Consider the following 14,161-nt stretch of genomic DNA (forward strand, 5'->3'; position numbering starts at 1 on the left):
TCCACATGAGACGGGTCGATTCCCGGCCTCGCCCGGACTCGGAATGGGCAGGAGGTGGTCCTCACAAGCAGGTTGAAATAATTTTCAGTCGAAGACCCGGGTGCAGAGGTATTAGGAAATGCACGGACTCGCGCATTGGGTGGAGAAGGGCTTGTTGAGTAGCCAATCCTTTATTTAACTAGAGGAAAGTGTATCAGGGCGTAAGTAGGTTACTGAAACTAAGCAGCGCGGTGAGTTTTGCCTGTCTATAGTATCGAAGATCTCGAAAGGACTGTGTTACGTTGAAATGGGGGTGGGCTGATCAATGCCAGAGGATGGGTAAACCTCCCCTGAGCTGTCAGGGCAGAATTCATGAACCAAAAATAACAGTACGAGATGGTAGTTGATTACACATTGGCCATGAGGTTTTGTTGAAGATATTCGAAGGGATACGCCGTTTTAGGCTGCCGCTGCTACAGTCCGTTTTGTCGAGCTTCTTTGGGGGCACTATTATATCGAAGATAATATTAATTCCAATGCCTCATAATTTCCCTCTCCACTGATCGATCAGATCAAACAAACAGCTCCCAGATATGACGACACAAAATCAACCACGACAGCTGCAGAAAAGCTCTTATATCAACTTGGAAGTCACACAAATAGACTCAAACTTGATTGATTCGAGATCACAGTCGTGGGGTTGCAAGGGATGCATCCGCACCATCAACCGTGCCCTTCCCAACAGCCTGCCGTATCATAAACCCAGAAAAGAACCGCGACATCTCCTCATATTCATCCACCTCACCAACCCAACTAACATACTGATCTGGACGAATAATAACACTAGCGCCACGGCTTGGGTCAATACCATAATTGGCATACGCTTGCCCATGCCCTTCATGATAAGACTCCTCATCCACGTAAACTTTCCAATAATCCCATCCAATATCGCTATGATAGGGATGGAACGCGTTAGGAATTTCCAGAAGCTCGATATCTGCTCGCGGCCCTTGATGGACAGTCAAAACTTCGATCACGCTGTCGATGGATTGCTCTGGCGGTGTATAGCGATGGACAAACGAATCTGGTGCCTCGAGCTGTTTGCCTAACGTTTGCAAGCGCTGCATGTTGCATGGCTCGGTTAGTCGCCCTGGGAACACAATGATTCTCCAGCGTCCATTGCTTTTCAAAAGTTCTTGGAGATGCCACGGTCGCGCGTCGGCGTGATTCAACACCTTGAAGCTTGGCATGCGTTTCCCAATGTCGATCCCCGTCGCTAGCTGTGGTTTGCTAGATATCTTGCCCTCCTTCGCAACAATTTGACTAGCACTATAATTCACCGCTGAAAATTCGAGATCAGCACTGAAGGGGGAAACAGGTCCCGAATGGTGAGCAGCTCACCTATGCCACTTGCAAACTCATTGCCTTTCTCAAACGCCTTCTGGAACACTTCCATGCTAACTCCCTCCTCATCCATGATATTCTTAGCCGGACGGCCCGAGAAAAGTCTCGAAAACCGATGATCAAAAGCAATCAGATCCTGCGCGATCTGTCTTCTCTCGGATTCATAAGTCTTCAGAATCGATCCTTGGCTATACCCTTTGATCACATGCGCGAGCTTCCATCCAAGGTTATATGCTACTTTCGTAAGTCCATACTCCAGGAGAGTGAGAGAGAGAGCTTACTATCTTGCATGCTAACATTCATCCCCTGTCCAGCCTTCGGCGAGTGCGTATGAACAGCATCTCCAGCCAAAAAGACACGTTCCTGCAACGAGAAATTGTTACCGACACGTTGCCCAATCTGGTATGCCGTCCACCAGTCGCAGTATGTATAATCCAGCTTATAAGGGTGCAGGATACGCTGGGCGGACTGTAGAATAATACTGGGAGTTATCCACGACCTATCCGCCTTGATTCCAGTCTTGTTATAGTCCGTCGTTTGCAGCTGGATATACAGTCGAACGAGCTTGTTCTCTCGCGGGATCACCATAACGCTCCCCTCGCTAGCCGAGTGAATCGCGCAACGATGCCTGATGTCGGGGAAGTCGGTGATGGGGATTATGTCGAGCACACCCCAGATGTAATCAGTCGAGTCACCTTCCAGCTTGTAGCCGACTTGGTTTCGGACCCAGGAATGGGCACCGTCACATCCGACCATGAATTTGGCTTTGACTAGCTCTTTTTGGTTGGTGGTGTTTTGAGTTGATCGGATCAAATCGTCGGTATCATCGGCGACTAGATTGCTTCGAAAAAGCCCGTCTTCAACAGTTGACTCTTGACCATTGGCAGATTTGTGATGTTGTTGGCGTTGCGATGGTGTGGATTCCTGGTCGGATAGCGTACGAAGCTCGACACTTATGGGGTAGTCGTCGAAATCTCCTGCTTTGGTCTCGTCGAAACTAAAGGATACGGGAAGAACACCGCGCTCGACAGTCAAGCCGCCGTGTTCCTTCATTGCATCTAAGAAGAATCGCTCGATACGGCCTTGGTGCAAGACAACCTGCTGGAACCGACTAATTCCGGGAATAGTGTCGGGAATGCGACTGGATCGTCGAATAATGCCATTCTCATCTGGATTCCAAAGACAGATCTCGATCATGTGGTTTGATTCGCGCCAGACCCGATTAGCGAAATCGAAGGAGTCGAAGATCTCCAGAGTTCGGCACTGCAGACCGTCGGCTTGTCCGTTGAAGATCTGCATGGTTGTCAGTACTTGTTCAATCTCTAATTTGCCCTTGTTTTACATACCTTGGTACCACGCTTGTCAACAATGCGAGTCTTGATGCCGCAGCGACTCAGCCAGGTCGATAACATGAGACCGGCAGGTCCAGCACCTACGATGAGGACATCGACGTGGTCCTCTTTGGTTGGGGAAACTCCAGACATGATATATAACGAAGAAAGAATAAAGAACAGGATAGTGATCTCTATGGATCTACTATTACATCTTATATAGACACTCGAACCATGTTTACTATGGAATTGTCGGTCTATGTGGGTTGAAATCGTCGGCGGTTATGTGGGGGTGTCGTCCACCCCGTACCCCGCAAAGGCATATCCCCACACATGCATTCATATTATGGGCCAACTGAGCATCTGGTTCGTCCGCCTTCTGTCGGGTCTTCGGAAAGTATGACCTAGAGAAGCTTCCGGTCGGATCGGTAAGATCCCCGACGATGCCGATACTGCAGCACTCTTCCGATATGAACTACACCAAGCAATAACGTAGGATAACCTAGGGCTTTGGGCATTTCCAAGAACTTTGGCGCTTCCTGAAAGTGACATGTGGGAATTGTTATGGTAATAGGCCAATCGCTCATAAGGTGAATGCTTCCCGCTTTCTGCCAATTTGAGAGGACCACCTCATAATTATTCTCTTACCCCTGAGTCTTAATTACTGTCACCTCTTCTCCAATTATTCATTAATTAGTGATCACTTTTCCGCTGAAAGGAGGGGGGAAAAAAAGGAGAAAAGCCCGAGTGCTTCCTGGAAGACACCATTGTAGTGTAGAAGGGAGACTCGAGGTGGCCGTGTTCTTATCGAAACCGGATGGTCCCAAAATAAAGTGGGCGCAGGGATGACATCGCTATTTGGCAGGTTCAGTCCAAGGGTGAAGTCAGGGCGCCGCTCACTATCAAATGAAGATCGTGATGGATAGTGTTTGGGATACTTCCAGAGAAGCTCAGATCATCAGTAAAGAGTAAGCACTAAGCTAATTCGGGATGCAAGCCTCACGCAAGCTTGGCAACCACTCTGGCAAGCAGCACCTCTGCCATCTCTGATTCCCTGCAGCAAAATCAAAGAATGGCATCAACAATGGCCCCCATGCCCTCAAAGAGCGATAGCCTACAAATAATAAACGCAGGCCTCTTCCGCACCGCCACAAAATCAATGGCCCTTGCATACCAAATACTAGGCTTCAAAACCCACCACGGCCTCCTCGAAAAAGTGACCGAAACGCCCTGGATCCAACTAGAACAAGCCGCGGAGGCAACCTGGCCGAACGCGCCAGGTACCCGACCTAGAAAACCCTACACCCGTGGCGACTGGAGCGCACTGTGGGGCGGATATGATGCCGTGACGGACCTGGCATCTCCTTTCGCGTTGGAACTCATCAAAGCATACCCAGAAGCCAAAGTCGTCATCGTCCAACGCGACTTCGATAGCTGGTGGCCGAGCTTCAAGGCCGAGATCCTCGACCGCGTGATGCTTCAGCCTATGGCAACTATTAATGGGTTCCTGGGGTTACACTTAATGGGTATTCCGGCCGTGCAGGCAATGCGGAAGATTCATTTTGGATTTTTCGGAGCGCAAAGTCGGGCTGAGATCCTGAATAATGCGAAGGATGTGTACGAAGAGTATTATGCTGATGTGAGGGCTGCGGTGCCGGCGGAGCAGAGGCTTGAATATAGAGTTGGCGATGGGTGGGAGCCGCTGTGTGAGTTTTTGAAGGTAGATATTCCTGATATGCCGTTTCCTAGAGAAAATGATGCTGGGGAGCATGATGGGGAGGCGAAGGCAAGGACAAGGTTGATTTGGGCTAATGGGCTTAAGGTGGTGGTGCCTATTTTGGTGCTTGGCTTGGCCGTTAGGATTGCGTTTAAACGATCCTAGGTTGATGGTCTTATTCCTGAAACTGAATGACTCCGTGATTACTCTCATGTTAATACCCAGCTTTTTTTTTTTGCAATCTCTGTAACTACAAGCTAGATAGTTGAGAGTTGACGGGGAATTGTTCAATATTATGTTCCATTACTTGACACTTTAGCGGCCACACCAGAGGTGCAAAAGGCCTAAAAGACATTGGATGTTTAAAACTCGTTTACAGCCGGACAGCGAATGGATGTAACACAAAAGGCGGTAAATAAGCCACTGTGACTTATAACTTCAGATGTTTCCGTTGTCATTTCAAAGGATACCTTCGAAAAGGAACAGAAAGAGGTCTAAAAGGAGCTTTAGAGTGGGGCCGAGAAAGATACAAAAAAGGACTTGAAAATCAATTGTGTATGTAGCCTTACTCATAATATATTCTGGGTCAGGTTGTAAAAACGTCATAGAAACCATAGACAGATACAGAAGCGTTGGATGAATAAGCCTAAGGACTAACGAGTCAGCCGGGTGGGTCAACCTGGCTTAGATCAATCAACAAGTAAGAATGCTCTAGACTCATGGCAGTCTTTGACGAGGACATACAGTGATCAAAAGCTAAAACTCGCCAGACTTTCCAAGCAACAGCAAATCAAGTCGGCCGTTGGCTTAGAAACAGTAAATGTGCCGATATCACATATGTGTCGGGATAGCTCGTATGCAGCAACGGCTATTTTATCCGCACCTGGGGAAGTGGGCGCTGTACATAAGATAGATTACTTTCGGTTGTTGAGTAGTACAAGCCTATAAGGATAGCAGGAAGCTGGTTATGCTGGGTCAATGCAGAATCAAATGCACTTTTGTGCGCGGACCTCGGCTTCCCCGCATAACGTAGATCAGGTTACACTGTAGATCAGGACTTTGCTTGAACCGGCATACTCATCGTGGCTTTCAGCTCTTGTCTGGCTGAGTTCATATTCCAATCTTATCTATACTCTGCGGGTCACATTGAACAATCACATTCCCTTAAACATGGCATCTCCAGCGAACAAGTGGCCCTCCAGAGAAGGTAGGCGGATCCACGTGCATCGAGCATGTAGCTGCTGACACGTTGAGATAGGATTTACTGCGGATGTGGTGGGAAGAGTCATCTCGCGCACCTTGCTAGATCCCTGGAAGATGGTGCCTCTGTTTGCTCTGGCTCAATATACTGTCAAGGGACGCGAACTCTTCGAGGCGCGACCCCATGCGTTGAAGGCACTCAAGACATTCACCTCACTGGCAGTCCTCGGCCGACTCGGCGCATGGCTAGATCGCCGTACGATCAACAACGGCTACAGAGATCAGTACAACTGGAACCGAGAGATCGTTGTCCTGACCGGTGGCAGTAACGGCATTGGCCGACAAGTGGCCCAATTGCTGGGCGATCGCGGTATCAAAGTAGCCATCCTGGATATATCGCCACCGGCAGACACCCTACCCAACAGCGTCCGTTTCTACCAATGCGATATCACCTCCGCTGAAGATATCGCCTCGGCCGCTCAATCCATCCGCGCTTCCTTCGGACGCCCCACCATCCTGATCAACAACGCAGGCATTTGCACCGGCAAAACCATCCTCGGCACCACACCCGAACAAACACGACGCATGTTCGAAGTCAATACCTTCGCTCATTACTGGCTCGCGCAGGAATTCCTCCCTGATATAGTCGCCAGCAACCACGGGATGGTAGTGACCATCGCCTCACAGGCAGGATACACCGTGACGCCGAACATGGTGGATTACTCGGCTAGCAAAGCGGCGGCCATTGCTTTCCATGAGGGACTTGCCGCCGAGCTGGTTACGCGGTACCAGGCGCCAAAGGTCCGCGCCGTCTTGGTGACGCAAGGCTTCACGCGCACGGCGCTCATTAAGAATCTCACCCCGGAGGATACTTTTGCTAATCCTCTATTGTGGCCGGAGACTGTTGCGGAGGCTATTGTTAGTCAGGTGCTTACTGGGGAGAGTGGCCATGTTCTTGTGCCCACTACGGCTGGGTGGATCGCGCAGCGGCTCCGCGGGTATCCTCTTTGGTTCCAGCATTCGCTGCGGTGTCGGCTTGAGAGGCTGATGCGTGCGGATTAGTCTTGAGCTTATAGTTTTCCTTGGCTGAATACAGCCCTCCCGCGAAGATAATGCAGAGGGACCTCAATACTTGAATCTTCTCATCCTCGACATTTTTCTGGGCTTCCTAGGAAGGCTCTTTCAATTCCTTTTCTATTCCTTTTCCACGGTACGCTCTAAGATGACTTCGAATACGTCCGAGAGGATAGGTTAAGGCCACCTATAGATGGCCGTTTATATTATGTATCCTCTCGGTCGGGCCGTAGTAAGGCGTTCCTAGGCTACCGCCTAATTGTTTGTTGTGATTGGGTTGACTCGTGGCGGTATATATTTGCGTGGCTCAGCTGAAAGGCAACCGAAGCCGAGTACATACATTTCCGTCTTTCAAGGTTCCTTACATTGAACAGTTGAATGAAATCTCAACATATATATACTTGGAGCCCTGTATCGTCACAGACTGCACATACGATAGATATCCGACTCCATAGTGATCAATCTCAGTGAAAACACAGTAGAAACACAGCTCTGGCTTGAGAAAGTGACGGAATCGCCAGCCCCGTCCATTTCGTGGCACGTGCACGGCCTTCACCGCGACTTCGATTGGCTCCACTTGCTGAACAGCTCATCCTGTGCCACTCTTTTTTTCACGCAGGTTTTGTCTGCAGTGCTGAGTTAACCTTCTGCACGTTGCAATCTGTCATTTCAGTCATCAATTCAAGCTGAAAGACGAGATTCGAGATCGACTCCAATCTGAAAGTTGGGGGACCCGATCGTCTGGAGCAACCAGTTCAGCCCAAGGCTCCGCTTCGGACGAAGATCCACGGTTCGGGTCCGTTGTTTACTCCCCCCAAACAAACCATAACAACACTTTCATCTCATCTACATTCCGATCTCTACGCCCTACCCTCCTCTCGCACATTCCTCTCCTTCCACATGGTGGCCTGTTCTATCGGGGCATTCCTCTGATTCATTGCCCACCATGTTTAAGGCCCTCATGGGCGGGGGCCGGTCGTCCTCGGACGTCCGCAGCACCACCAGCTCCAGCTCTAAGAGTCGTCGCAAGACTGATTCCAAGTCTTCACATAGCCGCAAATCCTCACGGGGTGACGACCGTGACCGCGGCCTGGGTGACTTGTCGGCCTACGAGCCCTCGGCTTCGAGCAGCAGGCGCGGACCTGCGAGTGTGGCTGGCGAATCCGTCGCATCCACCTACGTGACGGCCGAACCCGACGAAATCGACCCCTATACTGCTATCGTTGAGCGAACACCAAAGCGCAGAGATAGTGACAGGGATAGCATTCGTTCTCGCCGCCGCGACCGAGACCGAGACCGATCGTCAAGCAGAGATCGCGACAAAAGGAAGAGCCGCCGAAGCACCGCTGACGCGCCGGATGATGACTGGGAGCGTGAGCGCGGCGAGCGCGACCGTCGCGAGCGCAGGCGCACGCAGTCTGGAGATCACTACATGCCGCCCGTCTCCACCTCCATGCCGTCCAGTGCGCCAGGCGCCCAGTTTGCCGCCGACATTGCGGCCCCGGGCTTTTCGCAATTCCCCATGCAGTACGATAATATGATGGCCCCCGCGTTCTCCCCGCCTCACGATTCTACGCCATTACCTTATGATCCCCACGTTGCACAACAATTCCCTGGCCAGTTCCCTACTGGGACTGCGGAGCCTTACCTACCTTACCATCCTGCCGGAGCCGCAGCGGACTACTACGGAGATCAAGGTCAATCTGTTTCAGAGCAACCGGGTATGCGACCGCAAAAGCCACTCGTGAACAGCCAAGAACATCTGATGGCGGCATCGCCATCGGTCAATCCTCCACCCGAGCCGAGTAGTGTTGGCCAGGTTGGAGCGGCAGCCGCGTACTTCGATGATGCTGCGCCCATTCAGTCGGCCAGCAACCCGCCATCTGGGTCATCTTCCAAGCCCCCAAAGCCCGGGAAGACCAGCAAGCCGTCAACATCGAAGCCATCAAAACCTAGCAAACCTTCGTCTTCAAGTGCCATTCCCGCTGTCGCGGCGGCGGGAGCTGCTACATATGGCATTGGAAGTATGATGGCTCATGAGGAGTCACAATATTCATCGACAAGCGCATATCAATCTCACTCGTACTCGCAAGGAGCTGTCCCAAGTTCAAGCAGACCCCCAGGTTCCAACAGGCCTTCAGGTTCAAACAAGCCCCCGAGTTCAAGCAAGCCTCCCCATTCCTACGGCGTCGGTACTGGTATCGGTGTTGCAGCAGCTGGCGCAGCGGCGGGCTACATGCTCGGCCACCATGATCACCATGATCACCCCGACAGCCCTGCGCACAACGTCCAGAACTACGAACAATCATCCCAATCTGGTCTGCCGCCCTATGCATCTGGTAGCAATCACGCGATGATCGCCACTGGAGGTGCAGGCTATGAGGGGCCAACCTATGCGCAGCATGTTGCTCACCATGGCCCTGGCTACTACCCACAGGCAGTGGGAGCCGGCGCTCTTGCTATGCAGCACCGCCAGCGCGGCCCTCTGACCAAGTTTGTGGACTTTTGGCGTGATCCAGAGGGCGTCGGTCGATTTGAAGATTACACCGAGACCATCGGCGTGTGTAGGTATTGCTTTGACCCTCAAAGCACCTCCCTCAATGCGCCTCGCAAGCATCACTATAACGCACGCCGACATTCTTCCGACCGCTACAGCAGCAGTAGCAATTCGAGAGTCAACAAGCTCAGCCGATACCACTCGTCGGAAGACGAGAGAGGTCGACGCAAGAAGTCAAAGAAGTCGTCTTCGTGGCTTCCCGGTATGCTGACTGGCTATGCCACGAAGTCCATTTTTGCTGGCAAAGACTTTGATGATACTTACAGTGTCCGCTCTGGCCGGCCCTCTGGAGAGCGTACATCATCTCACGACGAGACGATGAGTTACACTTCCCGTGGTGTCGTTCGTCGCTCTGGACGAAACTCGCCGCGAGAATATTATTATGATGACAAGAACTCTCGACGCAATCGCTCTCGATCTTCATCTCGATCTCGCCGTTCATCGTTCATGAAGGAGGCAGCCTTGGGCGCGGCAGTGGGTGGAGCCGCGCTGGCGGTCTCGAAGCACCAACGAGACCGCAGTCGATCTATCTCGCGGGTTCAACGCCGGAAGGAATCTTCATCTAGCTCCTCCTTTGTCGATGTATCCCGGCCTGCTGCCAAGTCTGTTGGAGGCTTTACCTCCTTCTTCACTTCTTCGTCTGAGAACCGCAGAAATACACGCGCTAAGCGGTCGAAGAGCTTTTTCTCATTCCGCAGCTCGTCTTCTTCCTCGCTTGATAATGACCTCGCCTTTGGAGATGGATTTTCTAAGAAGCCTCCAAATAAGCTGAAGAAGAAGGAGAGGAAGGGTAAGAAGCCAGAGAACGTGGATGCTGCGCTTTTGGGCCTGGGCGCCACCGCGACTGCTCTTGCTGCTTCTCATTCTCATGGCCGCAGCCGCAGCACGGGTCAGATTCTTACTGCCAGAGAATCTCAATATCGTCACTCCGATTACGGCACTTCTGCCAACGAAGGCGACGAGTGGATTGACGCCGAGTCGGATGACCTTTCTTCCTCTAGTGCCAACTCCGCCCTTGCCTTCGGCGCTAGTAATGGTAGTTCTAGCTCAGACTCAAACAGCGGAGGATGGGGCTGGGGCTGGGGCAAGAAGAAGCAAAAGAAGAAGGACAAGAAATCATCTATTGGTAAGACTGCTGTGGCCGCTGGCACTGGTGTCCTTGGAGGCGCGGCTTTGGCCTCGGTGGCTCGCCGCCGCGATAGCCGTCCTTCAAGCAGCGCTGGCAGTCTTCAACAAGTCTACCCTGTCCCCACATCCGACCCTGGTCACTTCGATGTTGGCAGATCGACCCAATCCGTTATTTCAAACGATGAAACACCCCTCGTTCGCCCTGGACCTATCCCTCTTCAGCAGCCTCAACCCGTGACCCCTGTCTCCCAGGCCATCTACAGCACACAGGGAAGCCTGCCGGGATCAATTCCCGCGTACAGCGCTCCGGCAGCTGTTCCTCCCATCTTCGCCAATGAATTCGACCGCTATGGGCCTCAACCCCAAGCATCTCGTGACGCGCCCTGGAACCCTGATGATGTTAGCTATGCTGAGCGGCGCCATCCGCGCAGAAGCAATTCTTCTCCTGTGTTCCCTCTTCAGGAGAGCTCCGTCTCTAGTCAAAAGCGCCGGTCTACAATCAAGGACCAGGCTTCTGTGTCATTCAACCTGACAGAGGAGCAGGCGGAACGCGAGCGTCGTCTCAGTCTCACTCGTCGTGAGAGGGAATCTCGTGAGGATTTCAGGGATGATCCTGTCCAGTTGATTGATCGCGAAGAAGAATTGGCTCGACTCGAGTCTGAGCGACATGATCGGGATCGGGAGCGAGAGGAACGCGAACGCGATCGGGAACGGGAACGCGTGCGGGAAGAACGTGAGCGTGAGCGCGAACGCGAACTCGAACGGGAACGGGAGCGTCGTCGCAAGGAAAAAGATGATGAGAAGCGGCGAAGCGATAACGACAAGGAAACGGAATCTTCCAAATGGGTCGAAGCAGCTGCCATTGGTGCCATTGGTGCTGCCGCTGCCACTTCAATCATCTCCCACAAGAGCAAGAAGGATGAAGAGGATGCATCTGAAGCCAGCTCAAGACGCCGTGAACGACGTCGTGCCGAGCGCCGAGCGGAATCTTCCTTCGTCTCGAAGTCCGATATCTCCACACCAGTCGAAGCCCCTGAGCCGCCTGTGGACTACACAGACTACCGCGAGGAGCCTTCTCGCCGCAGCCCTCGTCCAGCCCAGGTCTACGATGACTACGCCGAGTTCTTTGCACCCGAAGAAGTCCGACACAGCCCCAATCAGCAATCGCGCCGGCGCGGCTCAGCTGAGTCCGGTGACGAGCCTGAAATAATCGAGGTTGTTCCCGCCAGTGAACGTGAGAAGGAAGAGGCCAAGGATGAACCGACTGATCTTCCCCAGTTCGGTCCTGAGCCTTATGAAGATCGCGAGCATCTCCCGTGGCCGGTTCCACGACTGAACTATATCGAACCTACTCCCCCCCAGAGTATTAACGGGTCTGTTCGTGGTGCTGCTTCGCCTGTTGTGGCGCCTGTTCAGAATGGCCAGAATGAGCCTCCAGAGGTTGTCCGTGAAGAAAGCCGCGATGGACGCCGCGAACCTCGTTCAGAGCCTCGCTCAGAGCCTTATGAAGCTCCCCAAGAAGTACCCAAACGTGAACGCTCAAGTACCGGTTCCCGAGTATCTTGGGGACCTCATTCAACCCACGAGTACGAGGTCCCCTCATCCTCTGAACCCGAGTTCTCTCCCACCCCCGACGACTTCCAAGACATCAGCATCGACTTCCCTGCGAAAGAAAATGCTGAGGACCTCTCCAAGTCAAAGGACACCAGAAAAGCTGATTTCGGTGACGATATCGAGTTTGCTGCCACAGTCGCTGCCGCAACCGAAGCGGCTGGGTTTGATCCTTCCTTCGTGATCGACGACCCTAAATATCACACGCGTACTTCTCCTCCCGGATCAGAGGATGAAGGAACATTCTCTCCCACTTCGAAGTGGGCCCCGGTATCCGAACAACCCCATGGTTTCGTTGAGGGCGAGATCGAGAGCCCTGGTGTCTCCAAGTCTAGGGATGACAAACCCCGGCATCTCATTGACAAGGATCCTTTCTACGCTGAACCCGAGTCTTTTTGCAAAGAAAATGAGTCATCCAAGCGCCGGGAGGTCTCCATTGCCCAGGAGGTCATGGAGCAGCTCAATGAAAAGCACGGCAGATCTAGCTCTCTGGAGAACGACGTATTCTCCATGCCTGGAGGCTTTGATAGCTTCAACGACTCGATAGAGGTTGAATCTCGCGATGACCGCTCAGTCTTCTCCGCTCCCCCTGTGAGAGAATCCGAGAGCAAATCCAAGTCTAAGAAGCCTGGTCGTCACGGCGACGATCTTGACTTCGCTCGTGATTTGCCACGCGAGTCATCTCGTGATGTCTCCCGCGACATATCTGTTGATGATGTCTCGCCCGCCGTTGAGAAACCCGAGATCGATGTCAAGGAAGAGAAGCGACGGAATCGTCGCTCAAAGCAGGATAGCGATGTCTTCGCCGTTGACGATGATGCCCGGTCCGCTATCACTTCAATTGAAGATGTTGAGAAGTCTGAGCGACGCAAACATCGTTCCTCCAGATCGCGGGACTATGATGATGCTGCCTCTATTGCATCGTCTCCCGCCAAGTTCGATGATGCCAAGGGCCCTATCACTCCGCTTGAGGACGAGGAGAAGTCTGAGCACCGGAAGCATCGCTCCTCCAGATCGCGGGAGTTTGATGATGCTGCGTCTGCTATTACCGCATTTGAGGATAATGAAAAGTCTAAGCGTCGTAAGCATCGTTCCTCTAGATCTTCCCGGGATGCGTCTCCTAGCACTCCCCTCGACGACGAAGAGAAGTCTGAGCGCCGCAAACATCGTTCAAGATCCTCCCGAGACTTCGATGATGCCGCGTCCGCTATAACTACGCTTGATGACGACGAGAAGTCCGAACGTCGCAAGCACCGTCATTCGAAGCGTGACAGTGATACATACTCAGTGGATGATGACGCCAGATCTGCCATTACCTCTCTTGAAGACGGTGAGAAGTCCGAGCGTCGCAAGCATCGTCGCTCCAAGCGGGACAGTGATACCTTCTCGGTAGACGATGACGCCAGATCTGCTATCACTTCAATTGATGATGTCGAGAAGCCCGAGCGGCGAAAGCATCGTTCCAGATCATCACGCGACTTCGACGATACCGCATCTATCTCCTCTTCTCCCGCCAAGTTCGACGAGACACGGGAGAAGCGACGCAGCAAGGATGATAAGGAGCTGAAGGAAAAGAGCTCTTCTGGTGGATTAATCCGGAGTCTCTTTGGCTCGCGTGTTTCAGAGCCAGCCCGCTCCCGGTCTAACTCCCGGTCTTCCTCTGTGGATAAGCATCCCTCGCGTGAGGCCATCTCCGAGGCTGGAGTTGACGATGAACGACACCGCCGCAAGAAGAAGCATCGCAGCTCCAGTGGAGGAGACAGTTTGCGTGACGATGGATCGGACAAGGAATCAGTCCGCAGTGTGCGCAGTTCTCGCAGTGAAGCAAACCTGGAGGAGTACAGGTCCAGCAGACAGAAGAAGGAAGAGCGACGTCGACACAAGTACGAGGATATTGTTGATTCGGGAAGACGCGGAGAATCTGAGAAGGTATAATATTCGAAATCTCCTTTATTGTTCATGTTGTTGCTTCCTTCCTGTACATTTTTGTGTGCCATGTAGTTGCCCGTTTTCTGGATGGTCTCGCCTTCCAACCCCCGACTTATCCAATGCACAAAGAACCAATGCCCCGAAACAAGTGAATCTCTGTACTAAGCATTTCTGGTTTTTCCAGGACGCGAAACCTTCCGATTATAATGATGACAGCGACAAGTCTTTTTT

The 14,161-nt window shown here is 52.4% G+C and overlaps 4 protein-coding genes across 4 annotated transcripts; 3 read left to right on the forward strand and 1 right to left on the reverse strand.

Annotated features, from left to right (window-relative positions):
* Window positions 1–665: 665 nt before the first annotated feature.
* Window positions 666–2,867, reverse strand: N7443_003031 (putative FAD monooxygenase; the record flags this gene model as incomplete). The annotated part of the gene is made up of 4 exons (XM_056883087.1): window positions 666–1,321; window positions 1,381–1,617; window positions 1,665–2,676; window positions 2,730–2,867. 4 exons carry the CDS (start codon window positions 2,865–2,867, stop codon window positions 666–668), a joined length of 2,043 nt encoding a protein of 680 aa, XP_056744928.1.
* Window positions 2,868–3,798: 931 nt separating this feature from the next.
* N7443_003032 (sulfotransferase family protein) lies at window positions 3,799–4,596 on the forward strand (the record flags this gene model as incomplete). The annotated part of the gene is made up of 1 exon (XM_056883088.1): window positions 3,799–4,596. One exon carries the CDS (start codon window positions 3,799–3,801, stop codon window positions 4,594–4,596), a length of 798 nt encoding a protein of 265 aa, XP_056744929.1.
* Window positions 4,597–5,601: 1,005 nt separating this feature from the next.
* Window positions 5,602–7,348, forward strand: N7443_003033 (short chain dehydrogenase/reductase family protein; the record flags this gene model as incomplete). The annotated part of the gene is made up of 3 exons (XM_056883089.1): window positions 5,602–5,638; window positions 5,690–6,629; window positions 7,174–7,348. 3 exons carry the CDS (start codon window positions 5,602–5,604, stop codon window positions 7,346–7,348), a joined length of 1,152 nt encoding a protein of 383 aa, XP_056744930.1.
* A 303-nt stretch (window positions 7,349–7,651) lies between these two features.
* N7443_003034 (short chain dehydrogenase/reductase family protein) lies at window positions 7,652–13,936 on the forward strand (the record flags this gene model as incomplete). The annotated part of the gene is made up of 1 exon (XM_056883090.1): window positions 7,652–13,936. One exon carries the CDS (start codon window positions 7,652–7,654, stop codon window positions 13,934–13,936), a length of 6,285 nt encoding a protein of 2,094 aa, XP_056744931.1.
* Between the last annotated feature and the right edge of the window lie 225 nt (window positions 13,937–14,161).

The sequence above is a fragment of the Penicillium atrosanguineum genome (genome assembly GCF_028827265.1).
Source record: "Penicillium atrosanguineum strain IBT 20685 chromosome Unknown utg000002l_segment0_segment0, whole genome shotgun sequence".
NCBI lineage: Eukaryota > Fungi > Ascomycota > Eurotiomycetes > Eurotiales > Aspergillaceae > Penicillium > Penicillium atrosanguineum.